We start from the raw sequence: 15795 nt of genomic DNA, 5'->3' as shown, positions 1-15795 counted from the left end.
CGTCCTGTGGTCCTGTGATCTCGCCCTGCCTCCATTTGCCTTGTGATATTCTATTACCTTGTGAAGCACGTGATCTCTTTGACCCACACCCTATTCGTATACTCCCTTCCCTTTGAAAATCACTAATAAAAACTTGATGGTTTTGCGGCTTGTGGGGCATCATGGAACCTGCCGACATGTGATGTCTCCCCCAGATACCCAGCTTTAAAATTTCTCTCTTTTGTACTCTGTCCCTTTATTTCTCAACCCAGCGGATGCTTAAGGAAAATAGAAAAGAACCTACGTGACTATTGGGGGCAGGTTCCCCGATAATCTTCCATTTGTAAGGACCTGACATTATATTGGGCCCATTCAGCTAATTCCAGAGAATCTCCCCATCTCAAGGTGAGCTGATTAGCAGCCTTAATTGCACCTGCAACCTCAATTCCCCCTTACCATGGAACTAACGTATTCACAGGTTCCAGCAATCAGGACATGGACAAATTTAGGCGGGTGCTTATCTGTACTTACCAGCTCTGCCATCTTGGATATGTTACTTGATCTCTCTGTGCCTTGGTTTTCTCATCTATAAAATGGGTATAATGGTTTCTAGTTGATAATTACTTGTAACATGCTTTAAAGAGAGCCTGGGGAAAAAAAAGAAAGAAAAGAAAAATAAAAGAATGCCTAGACTGGGTGCAGTGGCTCATGCCTGTAATCCTAACACTTTGGGAGGCTGAGATGGGTGGATCACTTGAAGTCAGGGGCTCGAGACCAGCCTGGACGACATGGTGAAACCCCCTCGCTACTAAAAATACAAAAATTAGCTGGGCCTGGTGATGCAAGCCTGTAATCCCAGCTACTCAAGAGGCTGAGGCAGGAGAATCGCTTGAACCCTAGAGGCGGAGGTTGCAGTGAGCCAAGATAGTGCCACTGCACTCCAGCCTGGGCAATATAGTGAGACTCCCTCTCAAAAAAAAAAAAGGGGTTCCTGGTATATAGATAAGCACTCAATATATATTAGTGACGTCTCTAGCAGAGAAAATTCACTTTGGAAGGTCAGGCCGTGGAGGGCACCACGGCACTGTATGACATGTGCTGGGCTCATCTAGCATATTAACGATTCAGTGTTGAATAGACGTGAATGCCCTGCACTGGGCTATTCTTCTTTCACTGGTTTCAATGGTTTCTGATCCAGAAAGGGATAAAATGAAAGAGCTGATCTCTCAGGGGAAAAAAAGAAAAAAGAAAAAAAAACAAGCAAACAAACAAAACCAGCTGTATAGCAAACCCAAAGCACTTCATTCTGCAAAACAATGAGACAGGCCAAAATGGTTCCTAAGTCAAAGGGTTTGCCAGAGCCAAGGCAATGTTCTTTAGTGGAGAGCAAGCTCTGGCTGCCAAAAAAATCATTTCCTGCAGAATAGGTACAACTTGGGGGGCAGCCACCTGTGGGAGGACAGCCAGCCCAGACACCCCATGCGGCTTCCCCACAGCACATGGATTCAGCAGGCTACCTCACCAGCGCGCCAACCACAAACAAAGAAGTAGAGAAGAAAACATCTGTTTTTTCCTCAACATGTTCTCACAGTGTCTACAATATGAGTCATCAAACTGCTTTCGGTTCAGTGACAATTATCCCAAAAGATCCCTTTCTAAGATATAAAACTGAGAGAACTAAACCAATTAAAAAAAAAAAGTTAAACAGGCTTAGAATGTAAACAAAAAAGACTGAAGAATTGGAAATATCTGACAACATTTTCAGGAAGAAAAAGAAAGAGGACCTGTGAATCGAAATGAAGTCAAAAATAAATGCTCAGAGGAGCCTCCTCTGGACTAGACTTCTCTAAAGCTGCAATCTGCTTGTTCTCTAAATTATCACACAGAAATAGGGCAGAACTACACTTGGTAAGAACATCAAAACTTCCAGATTTAATAGCAGCCCAGAAAACCAGTAAATCATAGCCCAATGCTGCAGGGAGGTGTCCAGGGCACATTCACGCTATTTGCACACAAAGTTAAAAAGGTCAAGTTTGACCTTCTACCTTCACACAAATATACATCCTAGTATTAAGATTTAGTATATTGTTGATCAAGGACCAAAAAACAGACAAAACACACAAAATGTCAAGTTAGAATATTTCTTTTTTCTTTTTTTTTTTTTTTTGAGATGGAGTCTGGCTCTGTCGCCCAGGCTGGGGTGCAGTGGCGCGATCTTGGCTCACTGCAACCTCCGCCTCCTGGGTTCAAGGAATTCTACTGTCTCAGCCTCCCGAGGAGCTGGGACTACAGGCGTGTGCCACCACGCCCGGCTAATTTTTGTATTTTTAGTAAAGACGGGGTTTCACCATTTTGGCCAGGATGGTTTCGATCTCTTGACCTCGTGATCCCAAAGTGCTAGGATTACAGGTGTGAGCCATCGCGCCCAGCCGAGTTAGAGTATTTCTAGGGAATATGTTTCCGATATTTACCAAGACATATGAGTTTTAGGCTAGGCATGGTGGCTCACGCCTGTAATCCCAGCACTTTGGGAAGCTGAGGCAGGTGGATTGCTTGAGCCCAGGAGTTCAAGACCAGCCTGGCCAACACGGCAAAACCTGTGGTGGGTATGGTGGCACGCACCTGTAATTCCAGCTACTCGGGAGGCTGAGGCACAAGAATCGCTTGAACCCAGGAGGCAGAGGTTGCAGTAAGTTGTGATCATGCCATTGCCCTCCAGCCTGGGCAACAGAGTGAGACTCTGTCTCCAAAAAAAAAAAAAAAAAAGAAAGAAATATGAGGCCGAGCATGGTGGCTCATGCCTGAGGTCAGGAATTTGAGACCAGACTGGCCAACATGGTGAAACCTTGTCTCTACTAAAAATACAAAAATTAGCCAGGTGTGGTGGCTCACGCATCAAGAGGCTGAGCCAGGAGGATCACTTGAACCCAGGAGGCAGAGGTTGCAGTGAGCCAAGATCACGCCACTGCACTCTAGCCTGGGCAACAGAGTGAGACTCTGTCTCAAAAAAAAAGAAAAAAAAGAAAAAAAAGAAAAGAAATGTGAGTTGTAGAGAAAAGAGTTGTCTAATTATTTTACATGCTGGAAACCCAACCAAAATAACCCAAACAAACAAGCCAAAGTAATTATGTTTTATTTTAATGAGACATTAACTTTTCAAAGTTAATTATCTCTTAACCAATAAACATAATCCATATTCACAACCATGTTGATGAACAAAACCAAACTCTGCAAGATATTTAAAGAGGTTTATTCTGAGCCAATATGAGTGACCATGGCTGGGAGAACAATCTCAAGAGGTTCTGAGAAAGTGTGGTCAGTTACAGCTTGGTTTTACACATTTAGGGAGACAGAAGTTGCAGGCCAAGACATAAATCAATATGTTAGGGTAATTAGCTAGGCAGAACTGAGCAGGGCAGGAGAGGGCCCCTACCAGGTCGTCAGGCAACCATCAGGTGATGGTCAGGCAGTTGTTAAACTGTGTCTCTAAAATGATAATTGGTTGCAGCTGGTTCCAGGGACCGGCAGTCTCCCAACAGAAAATACCTGGAGCTAGTGATCAGCAGCTTCCTGATAAGATCTCAGGAGCTAGGCCAGTCGGTTCAAACATGTGCACTAAGAGGCAAAACAGGAGTTTAACTGGTATATGACCTTCCTCTGGGAATGCTCGACTGGTAAGAGAAAAATGCCTCAAACGAGCATACACACAACTTCAGCTGGCAGGTCACCGTGCATGGGGACAGCCTGCCTCAAGGGGAAAATTAAAGGAAGAAAAACACAAACCCCGGAACCATGCCAATGTATAAAACCCCAAGCCCAAGGCTGAACAGGGCACTTGGATCTCTTATGTTGCCCACTTGACCCTCTTCCAAATGTACTTTGCTTCCTTTCATTCCTGCTCTAAAACTTTATTTTTTTGAGATGAAGTCTCACTCTGTCGCCCAGGCTGGAGTGCAATGGTGTGATCTCAGCTCACTGGAACCTCTGCCCCCTGGGTTCAAGCGATTCTCCTGCCTCAGCCTCCCCAGTAGCTGGGATTACAGGTGTGCATTACTACGCCCAGCTAATTTTTATATTTTTAGTACAGATGGGGTTTCACCATGTTGGCCAGGCTGGTCTCGAACTTCTGACCTCAGGTGATGCGCCCACCTCAGCCTCCCAAAGTGCTGGGCTTACAGGCATGAGCCACCACGTCCGATATTACTCATTTATTGATTTATTGATTGAGATGGAGTCTCGCCCCGTCACCCAGGCTGGAGAGCAGTGGTACAATCCTCCTCCCAGGTACAAGTGATTCTCCTGCCTCAGCCTCCCAAGTAGCTGGGACTACAGGCGCGTGCCACCAAGCCTGGCTAATTTTTTTCTTGTTTTTAGTAGAGACGGGGTTTTGCCATGTTGGCCAGGCTGGTCTCGAACTCCTGACCTCGTGATCCATCTGCCTCGGCCTCCCAAAGTGCTGAGATTACAGACATGAGTCACCACACCTGGCCAGGAGTAAGAGTTTATTAAAAACTTTGGCCGGGTGCAGTGGCTCACGCCTGTAATCCCAGCACTTTGGGAGGCTGAGGCAGTTGGATCACCTGAGGTCAGGAGTTCAAGACCAGCCTGGATAACATGGCGAAACCCCGTCTCTACTAAAAATACAAAAATTAGCCAGGCGTGGTGGCAGGCACCTGTAATCCCAGCTGCTTGGGAGGTTGAGGCAGAAGAATTGCTTGAACTTGGTAGGCGGCAGTTGCATGGAGCCAAGATCACGCCATTGCACTCCAGCCTGGGTGACACAGCAAGACTCTGTCTCAAAACAACAAAATATATACATATATATTTTGGGCTGGGCATGGTGTCTCACACCTGTAATCCTAGCATTTTGGGAGGCTGAGGTGGTTGGACTGCCTGAGCTCAGGAGTTTGAAACCAGCCGGGACAACATGGCAACACCTTGTCTCTACTAAAAACACAAAAAATTAGCCAGGTGTGGCGGCACGCGACTGTAAATCCAGCTACACAGGAGACTGAGGCGTGAGAATCTCTTGAACCTGGGAGGCGGAGCTTGCAGTGAGCCAAGATCATGCCACTGCATTGCAGCCTGGTGACAGGCCACCTCACTCCACCCAGGGTAACACAGCAAGACTCCTGTCTCAAAAAAACAAACAAACAAACAAAAAAACATGTATTTGGGGGTAAAATATTTGTATTTCCCTCAGGTCTCCTATCTGTCATGTGATGCTATGCCAGAGTCAGGTTGGAATTTGCTATCTTATTGCTACAGAGTCTGTTCTGTCAGTCTTATTGTGTCCAGAATTGGTGGGTTCTTGGTCTCACCGACTTCAAGGATGAAGCCACGGACCCTCACGGTGAGTGTTACAGCTCTTAAGGTGGCGTGTCTGGAGTTTGTTCCTTCTGTTGTTCAGATGTGTTCAGAGTTTCTTCCTTCTGGTGGGTTCGTGGTCTCGCTGGCTCAGGACTGAAGCTGCAGACCTTCGCGGTGAGTGTTACAGCTCATAAAAGCAGTGTGGACCCAAAGAGTGAGCAGTAGCAATATTTTTGGCAAAGAGCAAAAGAACAAAGCTTCCACAGTGTGGAAGGGGACCTGAGCGGGTTGCCACTGCTGGCTTGGGCAGCCTGCTTTTATTCTCTTATCTGGCCCCACCCACGTCCTGCTGATTGGTAGAGCCGAGTAGTCAGTTTTGACAGGGCGCTGATTGGTGCGTTTACCATCGCTGAGCTAGACATAAAGGTTCTCCACGTCCCCATAGGATCAGTTAGATACAGAGTATTGACATAAAGGTTCTCCAAGGCCCCACCAGAGCAGCTAGATACAGAGTGTTGATTGGTGCATTCACAAACCCTGAGCTAGACACAGGGCTGATGGTGTTCCAAACGTTGAGCTAGATACAGAGTGCGATTGGTTTTACAATCCTTGAGCTAGACATAAAGTTCTCAAGCCCACAGAGCAGCTAGATACAGATGTCGATGGTGCACCACAACCCTGAGCTAGACACAGGGTGCTGATTGGTGTGTCTGCAAACTTTGAGCTAGATACAGAGTGCCGATTGGTGTATTTACAGTCCTTGAGCTAGACATAAAGGTTCTCCACATCTCCACCAGACTCAGGAGTCCAGCTGGCTTCACCCAGTGGATCCTGCACCAGGGCTGCAGGTGGAGCTGCCTGCCAGTCCCGCACCATGCGCTCGCACTCCTTAGCCCTTGGGTGGTCGATGGGACTGGGTGCCGTGGAGCAGGGGTTGGTGTTCATCGGGGAGGCTCAGGCCGCATAGGAGCCCATGGAAGGGGTGGGAGGCTCAGGCATGGCGGGCTGCAGGTCCCAAGCCCTGCCCCGCGGGAAGGCAGCTAAGGTCCGGTGAGAAATCGAGCGCAGTGCCTGTGGGTCGGCACTGCTGGGGGACCCAGTACACCCTCCGCAGCCGCTGGCCTGGGTGCTAAGCCCCTCACTGCCCAGGGCCGGCAGGGCCAGCCGGCTGCTCTGAGTAGAGGGGCCCGCCAAGCCCATGCCCACCCGGAACTCCAGCCGGCCCACAAGTGCTGCATGCAGCCCCGGTTCCCGCTCGCGCCTCTCCCTCCACACCTCCCTGCAAGCTGAGGGAGCCGGCTCCCGCCTTGGCTAGCCCAGAAAGGGGCTCCCACAGTGCAGCAGTGGGCTGAAGGGCTCCTCAAGTGCCGCCAGGCAGAGGAGGCGCCCAGAGCAAGCGAGGGCTGTGAGGACTGCCAGCACGCTGTCACCTCTCATTATGATTGCTATTTTAATGTTAATGCTGGTCAGTTGTGCCTAAACTCCGAAAACGGTGGGTATAATAAGGCGGCCAACCTTCTTTCCTGGTCATGGCTGGGAATTGTTTTGAGGTTTCTCTAGCATCCTCTTGGCCCATTAAGGGGTCTGTTCAGTCAGTTTGGGGTTGGGGGGATAGGGTTTTATTTTTGGTTTTCAGTCATTTCACTGCTGATTATATAACAAAAGCTCATAGTATTATATTTACCCAACCATATGGCTGGAATTTGATCCAGCTTGATCAAGCCTTTCATTTTCTTGGACGACCAAAAGTAACAGAACTAGACATTTAGGCCATATTGCAAAGAATATTTTCTTTCAATTACATAATGAATCTCTCAGTTTGAGAAAATAAGGAAGGATGTCCGTGTTCTACTGAAATCACTCACATCTGGTCAGGCGCAGTGGCTCACGCCTGTAATCTCAGCAGTTTGGGAGGCCGAGGTGGGAGGATCACCTGAGGTCAGGAGTTTGAGACCAGCCTGGCCAACATGGTGAAACCCCGTCTCTACTAAAAATACAAAAAATTAGCTGGGCATGGTGACGGGCGCCTGTAATCCCAGCTACTCGGGAGGCTGAGGCAGGAAAATCGCTTAAACCCGGGAGGCGGAGGTTGCGGTGAGTCGAGACTGCACCACTGCACTCCAGCCTGGGCGACAAGAGCGAAACTCCATCTCAAAAAAAAAAAGAAATCACTCACATCCTGTTACCCTTTGATATCTGTTAAGATTCAGCCAGGCGCGGTAGCTTATGCCTGTAATCCCAGCACTTTGGGAGGCTGAGGCGGGCAGATCACTTGAGGTCAGTTCGAGACCAGCCTGGCCAACATGGCGAAACCCTGTCTCTACCAAAAATACAAAAATTAGCCGGGTACCTTGGTGCACACCTTTAATCCCAGCTACTTGGGAGGCTGAGACAGGAGAATTGCTTGAACCCAGGAGGTGGAGGTTGCAGTGAGCTGAGATCCTGCCACTGCACTCCAGCCTGGGTGACAGAGCAATACTACATCTCAAAAAAAAAAAAATTGGAAGAGCTCCAAGAGTGCTTGTGTCTCAGGTACTGAAGGAACACCTCTTTTTTTTTTTTTTTTTTTTTTTTTTGAGACGGAGTCTTGCTCTGCTGCCTACGCTGGAGTGCAGTGGCTTGATCTCGGATCACTGCAACCTCCGCCTTCATGCCTCGGCCTCCCGAGTAGGATTACAGGTGCTCACCACCACGCCCAGCTAATTTTTGTATTTTTAAGAGACGGGATTTCACCACGTTGGCCAGGCTGTTCTCAAACTCCTGACCTCAGGTGATCCACCCGCGTTGGCCTCCCAAAGCGCTGGGATTATAGACAGGAGCCACCATGCCTAGCCGTTAATTGTTATAAAATACTCATAAAATTTACCATCTTAACCATTTTGAAGTGTACAGTTCAGTGGTATTAAATACATTATAATGCTGTGCAACCATCACCACTGCCCATCTCCAGAACTCATCTTGCACAACAGAAACTTTGTACTCATTAAACACTAGGCCAGGCACAGTGGCTCATGTCTGTAATCCCAGCACTTTGGGAGGCCGAAGTGAGTGGATCGCTTGAGTCTAAGAGTTCAGGACCAGCCTGGCAACATGGTGAAACCCTGTCTTTACAAAAAATACAAAAAAATTACCTGAGTGTGGTGGGATGCGCCTGTGGTCCCAAGCTACTTGGGAGGCTGAGGTGGGAGGACTGCTTGAGGCCAGGAGTTGGTGGTTGCAATGAGCTATGTTTGTGCCACTGCACTCCAGCCTGGGTGACAGAGCAAGACCCTGCCTCAAAAATAAAAAAATGAAGACAATAAACACTACCTTCCCACTCTTCCGCCCCCACCAGCCCACCATTCTACATCTGACTCCATGAATTTGTCTACTCTAGGTACCTCATATAAATGAAATCAAGCAGTATTTGTCTTTGTGTGACTGGCTAATCTCACTCAGCATGATAATATCCTCAAGGTCCATCTATGTTGTAGCATGTGCCCAGATTTCCTTCCTTTTAAGGCTGAATCATACTTCATTGTATGGACATACATTTTGTTCCATCCACTGATGAAGATTTAGTTTTTTCCCACTGTTAGGTAATTGTGAATAATGCTGCAGTGAATGTGGGTGAACAAGTATCTCTGAGACCCTTTCAACTATTTTGTGTATATGCCCAGAGTGAAATTGTTGGATCATATGTAATTCTATTTTTAGTTTGTTGAGAGTAACTTCTTTTTTTTTTTTTGAGACGGAGTCTCACTCTATTTCCCAGACTGGAGTGCAGTGGTATGATCTCTGCTTGATGTAACCTCTGTCTCCTGGGTTCCAGCGATTCTCCTGCCTCAGCCTCCTGATTAGCTAGGATTACAGGCACATGCCACCACAACCAACTAATTTTTGTATTTTTAGTAGAGACAGGGTTACACCATGTTGGCCAGCCAGGCTGGTCTAAAACTCCTGACCTCAAGTGATCCACCCACCTCAGCCTCCCAAAGTGCTGGAATTACAGGTGTGAGCCACCATACCCAGCCTGAGGATAACTGTCTTTTAAGGCTGAATACTATTCCATCACATGGAGAAACCACATTTTTTTAATCCATTCTTTTTTTTTGAGATGGAGTCTCACTCTGTCGCCAGGCTGGAGTGCAGTAGCACGATCTCAGCTCACTGCAACCTCTGCCTCCCAGGTTCAAGCGATTCTCCTGCCTCAGCCCCCCAAGTAGCTGGGACTACAGGCAGTGCCACCATGCCCAGCTAATTTTTGTATTTTTAGTAGAGATGGGGTTTCACCGTGTTGGCCAGGATGGTCTCGATCTCTTGACCTCATGATCTGCCTGCCTCAGCCTCCCAAAGTGCTGGGATTACAGGCGTGAGCCACCGTGCCTGGCCTGTTTATCCATTCTTCTATAGATGAATAACTTGAGTTGTTTCGACTTTTTGGCTACTGTGAATAATGCAGCCATGAAAATGGGTGTACAAATGTTGCTTCAAGTCTGCTTTTAACTCTTTTATGTATATACCCAGAAGTGAAATTATTGGATCACATGGTATTTCTAGTTTTTTGAGGAACTGCCATACTGTTTTCCCAGTGGCTTCACCATTGTACATTTCCACACACAGTGCACGAGGGTTTCAATTTCTCCACATCCTTTGCCAACACCTTTTTTTTTTTTTGGATAGCAGCCATCCCAACGGGTGTGAGGATCCAAAAAAATTGACTATTAATGGGGACTTATTTGTATTTTAAGAACTTAAAAACTCTCAAGGGGGTGGTTGGTACAGGCTCACGCCTGTAATCCCAGCACTTTGGGAGGCCAAGGCAGGCAGATCACCTGAGCTCAGGAGTTCGAGACCAGCCTGGCCAACATGGTGAAATCCCATCTCTACTAAAAATACAAAAAATAAATAGGCTGGGCGTGGTGGCAGGCATCTGTAATCCCAGCTACTCGGGAGGCTGAGGCAGGAGAATTGCTTGTACCCGGGAGGCAGAAGTTGCAGTGAGCCAAGACTGTGCCATTGCACTCCAGCCTGGGCAACAAGAGCGAAACTCCGTCTCAAAAAACAAAAGACCCCCAAGAGACTTACTATAAGTCAACAACCAACCAACCAACCAACCAACAAAACTCCTAGAGGAAAGAAATCCTCTGTGTGGGCAGCCAAAGCCCTGGTTTAAAGGCCTTCAAGTTGGGGTGTGGGAAAACTCAGGAGGGGAGGGGAGAATGTTTTCATACTCACAGAGAAAACACCTGTGGTTCAATAAATGTTGCTCAAGGTCTAAACCAAATCTAAATATAGGCAATACGAAACTTGCAATAAAAGAGCGGGACATCCACACACACAAACAAGCACACACCCATGGGAGACCCAGCTACAGCATTTACTTAGCTACAAGTACGAAGACAAAAGTTTTGAACAGCATATATAAGACAAGCATAAAAATTAAACTCTTTATTTCATTGTCACATTTCTTTTTTTTTTTTTTGAGCTGGAGTGCAGTGGCTTGATCTTGGCTCACTGCAACCTCCGCCTCCCGGGTTCAAGCAATTCTCCTGCCTCAGCTTCCCGAGTAGCTGGGATTACAGGCTCCTGCCACCACACTTGGCTAATTTTTGTATTCTTAGTAGAGATGGGGGTTTCACCATATTGGCCAGGCTGGTCTCGAACTCTTGACCTTGTGATCTGCCTGCCTCGGCCTCCCAAAGTGCTATGATTATAGGCGTGAGCCACCGTGCCTGGCCCCACATTTCATCTTTAACTCAAGTAATGCAAAGAATTTAAAAGATGACCTTAATGTTATCCGGTCATCTAAAGAGTCAACCAAGATCAAAACTATACACACAAGAACTGAATAAAAGCAGCTTGGCATGGTGGGCTCACACCTGTAATCCCGGCACTTTGGGAAGCTGAGGTGGGTGGATCATGAGGTCAAGAGTTCGAGACCAGCCTGGCCAACATGGTGAAGCCCCGTCACTACTAAAAAATACAAAAATTAGCCAGGCTTGGTGGTGTGCACCTGTAGTCCCAGCTACTCGGGAGGCTGAGGCAGGAGAATTGCTTGAACCCGGGATGTGGAGGTTGCAGTGAGCCAAGATTGCACCACTGCACTACAGCCTGGGTGAGAGAGCGAGACTCTGTCTCAAAAAAAAAAAAAAAAAAAAAAAAAAAAAAAAAAAAAAAAAGGCTGGGCGCGGTGGCTCATGCCTATAATCCCAGCACTTCAGGAGGCGGATCACTTGAGGTTGGAAGTTCAAGACCAGCCTGACCAACTTGGAGAAACCCCATCTCTACTATAAATACAAAATTAGCTGGGCGTGGTGGCACATGCCTGTAGTCCCAGCTACTTGGGAAGCTAAGGCAAAAGAATCGCTTGAACCCAGGAGGCAGAGGTTGCAGTGAGCCGAGATCACGCCATTGCACTCCAGCGTGGGTGACGAGTGAAATTCCATCTCAAAAACTAAAACTAAAACTAAAAATAAAAAAGAACCGAATAAAGCAAAACAAACTCCCCACGGGGGCCGGGGGGGGGAGGGGGGAGCATAGTAGCTCATTCCTGTAATCCCAGCATTTTGGAAGGCCGAGGCAGGAAGATCACTGGAGTCCAGGAGTTCGAGGCCAGCCTGGGCAAGATAATAAGACACTGTCTTTACAAAAAAAAAAAAATTATCCAGGCATGGTGGTACATGCCTGTGGTCCTAGCTACTTGGGAGACTGAGGCAGGAATATTGCTTGAGCCCAAGACATCGAAGCTGCAGTGAGCCATGATTGTGCCACTGTGATCCAGCCTGGGCAACAAAGCGAGACACTGTCTCTAACAAAAAAGCGAGTACAAAACTGAAAATGAATACTATGGCACAAAGCAAGCAGGAGGAAGCCTAGGAAAAGTTGGGTTCCTGCCATACTGCACACAGCACTTCATTTCCTTTCCCTTTTGACAATAATCACCAGGAATCCTAGGGGTGACAAGATGCCATGGCTTCCTCAGATTAAAATTCTCAGTGTCATTAACAGAGGTGGCTTCACCTCTTTCTGCCAGCACGGTTGTACAGATCCATTATAAGCAAACAGAGCAAGGGCCTGGAGAATGCGAGGCTTGGGAATACAGGACCCAGTTGTCGCCTTCCATGTAAGTCTCAGTGTGACAGGTGACAAGGTAGGCAGCCTTGTAAGATGCTCCCCACCAATTCTCTCCCTGAGGATAGGCTGGAACTAGTGACTGGCACCTAACAGACAGAGTGCAACAGTGATGACGTTATGAGAGACTGCAGCTTCTGTCTTGCTCTCGCTCTCTCCGGCTGTCCTTGCTTGTGTCCTTTGATGGAGACAGCTGCCATGTTGTAGGCTGCCCTGAGGACTACTCCGTAGCATGACGAAGGGTAGAGGGCGATCTTTAGCCAACAGCCACAAGAAACCAAGATCCTTAGCCTGACAACCTGTGAGGAACTGACTCCTGCAACAACTACATGAGTGAGCAGAGAAGCAGGCCCTCCCCCAGTGAAGCCTGGAACACACCTTCACTGCAGCCTGGAGAGACACTGAGCCCAGGACTCAGCTCAGCCATGCCCAGATTCCTGACCCACAGAAACTGTGATGAAATAGATGTGTGTTATTTTAAGTGGCTACGTTTTGGGGTAATTTGTTATGGCACATTAGAAAACTAATACACCTTGATAAATAATGTGCTTAAAGAGATAACAAATCACTACTGTTAAGTCTAAAAGGGTATTTGTAAATTATTTATATAAGATCAACTAAGCCAATGGAGGTTGTATCAGCTTCAAAAAGGAAAACCAGAACTTCAAAATCTGGAACCGCTGGGCGCAGTGGCTAACGCCTGTCTGTAATCCCAGCACTTTGGGAGGCTGAGGCAGGCGGATCATGAGGTCAGGAGTTCGAGACGAGTCTGACCAACATGGTGAAACCCCGTCTCTAGTAAAAATACAAAAATCAGCCAGGCGTGGTGGCACATGCTTGTAATCCCAGCTACTCAGGAGGCTGAGGCAGGAGAATCACTTGAACCTGGGAGGTGGAGGTTGCAGTGAGCCAAGATTGCGCCACTGCACTCTAGCCTGGATGAGTGAGACGCTGTCTCAAAAAAAAAAAAAAAAAAAAAAAAAACACACACAACCACCAAAAAACAACAACAAAAAAAGTGAGCTCTTGCTAGGCACGGTGGCTCTTGCTTGTAATCCCCCCAGCACTTTGCGAGGCCATGGCGAGAAGATCGCTTAAGCCCACGAGTTCAAGACCAGCCTGAGCAACATAGGGAGACTCTGTCTCTACAAAAATTTGAAAAGAAAAAAAAAAACAAAACTGAGCTCTCTCATTTACATGAAATGTTCAAAATAAGCAAATCTATAGAGACAGAAAGTAGATTCATGGTTGCCATGCCAGATGAGAATGACTGCTGACAGGCAGCGACTGCTTTTTGGGGTGATAAAATGTCCTGGAATTAGATCATTGTCGTGGTTATGCAACCTTGTGAATGTACACTTTAAAATGGGACATTTTTATGGTTTCTGGATTTGATTTCAATTTAAAAAAAAAATTTAAGTGAGCTCTTATGGAGGGAAGTTAACACTTCCATTTCAACATCTCCCCAAATAGTTATGGTCCATTCCCGCACACAGGATGATAGACTGGCACTGCTCGAGGAGGACACATAAATGACGATGTGACGCTGGCCTGATGACGCAGCTCAGATCTCACTCCAGGTTTGTTTGGGGGTTTCTGCATTGCATCTTCCAGGAAAATTGCTAGCAAAAGTCCTCCCTCAGTAAATATGTTTGTCTTTTTCAATGTTTTTGTTGTTACAGATGTTAGATTCCTGTTCTTAAGACTTAAAGGACCTGGCATAGTGGCTCACCCCTGTAATCCCAGCACTTTGGGAGGCCGAGGTGGGTAGATCACCTGAGGTCAGGAGTTCCAGACCAGCCTGGCCAACATGGTGAAACCCCATCTCTACTAAAAATACAAAAATTAGCCAGGTGTGGTGGCACATGCCTGTAATCCTAGCTAGTTGGGAGGCTAAAGAATGAGAATTGCTTGAACCCAGGAGGCAGAGGTTGCAGTGAGCTGAGATCGCACCACTGCACTCTAGCCTGGGCGACAGAGTGAGACTCCATCTCTAAATAAATAAATAAATAAATAAATAATTTTTAAAAAGACTTACGACAATTTTTACCTTATTTCATAATACTTAATTGGCCACTCCTTGCTATGAGCTACAAGGTAAGAAAACTTATCAAACGAAACATTTACAGAGGAAAACATCTTTTCAAAATCAAGATTTCATTTCAGCATCTTATTTTTCATTATTTTAAAAAATTATCATTATTATTATTTTCTTTTGTTTTCTTTTTTTTTATTTTTTTTATTTTTTTTGAGATGGAGTTTCGCTCTTGTCACCCAGGCTGGAGTGCAATGGCATGATCTCGGCTCACTGCAACCTCCGCCTCCCAGGTTCAAGCGAATTCTCTTACCTCAGCCTCCCTAGTAGCTAGGATTACAGGCATGCACCACCAAACCCAACACATTTTTGTGTTTTTAGTAGAGATGAGGTTTCACCATGTTGGCCAGGCTGGTCTCAAACTCCTGACTTCAGGTGATCCACCCACCTCAGCCTCCCAAAGTGTTGGGATTACAGGCATGAGCCACTGTGACCGGCCTATTATTATTTTCAAGACAGGGTCTCACTCTGTGGCCCAGCCTGGAGTGCAGTGGTGTGATCATAGCTCACTGCAGCCTCAAACTCCTGGGCTGAAGTGATCCTTCTGTCTCAGCCTCCCCAGCAGCTGGGAGTATAGGGGTGTACCACCACACCCAGCTTTGCTATTTATTTAAATGTCATTCTCCAACACATATGGGGAATGGCATATGCTTCCCATTATTATATAGCAAAACATACTCCATATCCAGAAAAAATATTTATATGACATATGGCCCAGTATTCTAAATCAAGGCAGGATCTTCCAACAAGAGCAGGAGGGAGAAGAAAACATTTACATTCTATAACATGATTATAAGAATTGAGATAGATGAAATGAAAAACAACATCTTTGAACAATTACAGTTGACAGAACAGCTTTCCCTTATTCCACTTGCTTTAAATATACTCATATCTGTAAACTTGAACACCAACTCTGGCTGATTTAACAGTCTTAATCTCTTCATTTTCCATACTGAACACCCAATATATAGTGAAGATCAAAGGCGACTTCTTCCACCAAACTCTGTGTCCAGCTGTGTTTCTGAGGTCATACGTGTCCCCTCACGGACACCAGATCAGATACTTCGGTAGTCAGAGCCGCGGGCCACAAAGGCGGCAGCTTCCCATTCCACAGTGAAGAAAGAAATTGTTCCAAAAAACCCAAATATCACCATGACCAGGAGTTGCCAGTGAAGGAGAAGGTAGTTGCTGTAGAAAAATGCCACGGCTGCGCAAATAGACTAAGAACAAACAAAACGAATCACAATGGGCACACCGGGGGCCACATTGAGCCAAAATTAGCCCCTAGCCCCACTCCT

At 46.6% G+C, this 15795-nt stretch overlaps 1 protein-coding gene across 3 annotated transcripts in view; it reads right to left on the bottom strand.

The window, feature by feature from the left end:
* Positions 1–442: 442 nt before the first annotated feature.
* The window catches only part of MFSD11 (major facilitator superfamily domain containing 11), a 53946-nt gene continuing 38593 nt past the window's right edge, over positions 443–15795 (bottom strand). For 2 of the 3 annotated variants that reach the window (XM_030826959.1, XM_030826961.1), the window contains one exon: positions 15090–15717. In XM_030826959.1, the coding sequence (XP_030682819.1) occupies positions 15553–15717 (165 nt within the window). In that variant the 3' untranslated portion in view covers positions 15090–15552. Of the gene's footprint in view, positions 627–15089; positions 15718–15795 lie in introns of those variants that run through there. The other variant, XM_030826960.1, reaches the window with a different exon arrangement.

The sequence above is a fragment of the Nomascus leucogenys genome, chromosome 14 (assembly GCF_006542625.1).
Source record: "Nomascus leucogenys isolate Asia chromosome 14, Asia_NLE_v1, whole genome shotgun sequence".
Taxonomy (NCBI): Eukaryota; Metazoa; Chordata; class Mammalia; order Primates; family Hylobatidae; genus Nomascus; species Nomascus leucogenys.
The sequence above is the reverse complement of the archived record's forward strand: the minus strand, read 5'-3'. Positions and strand labels throughout refer to the sequence as shown.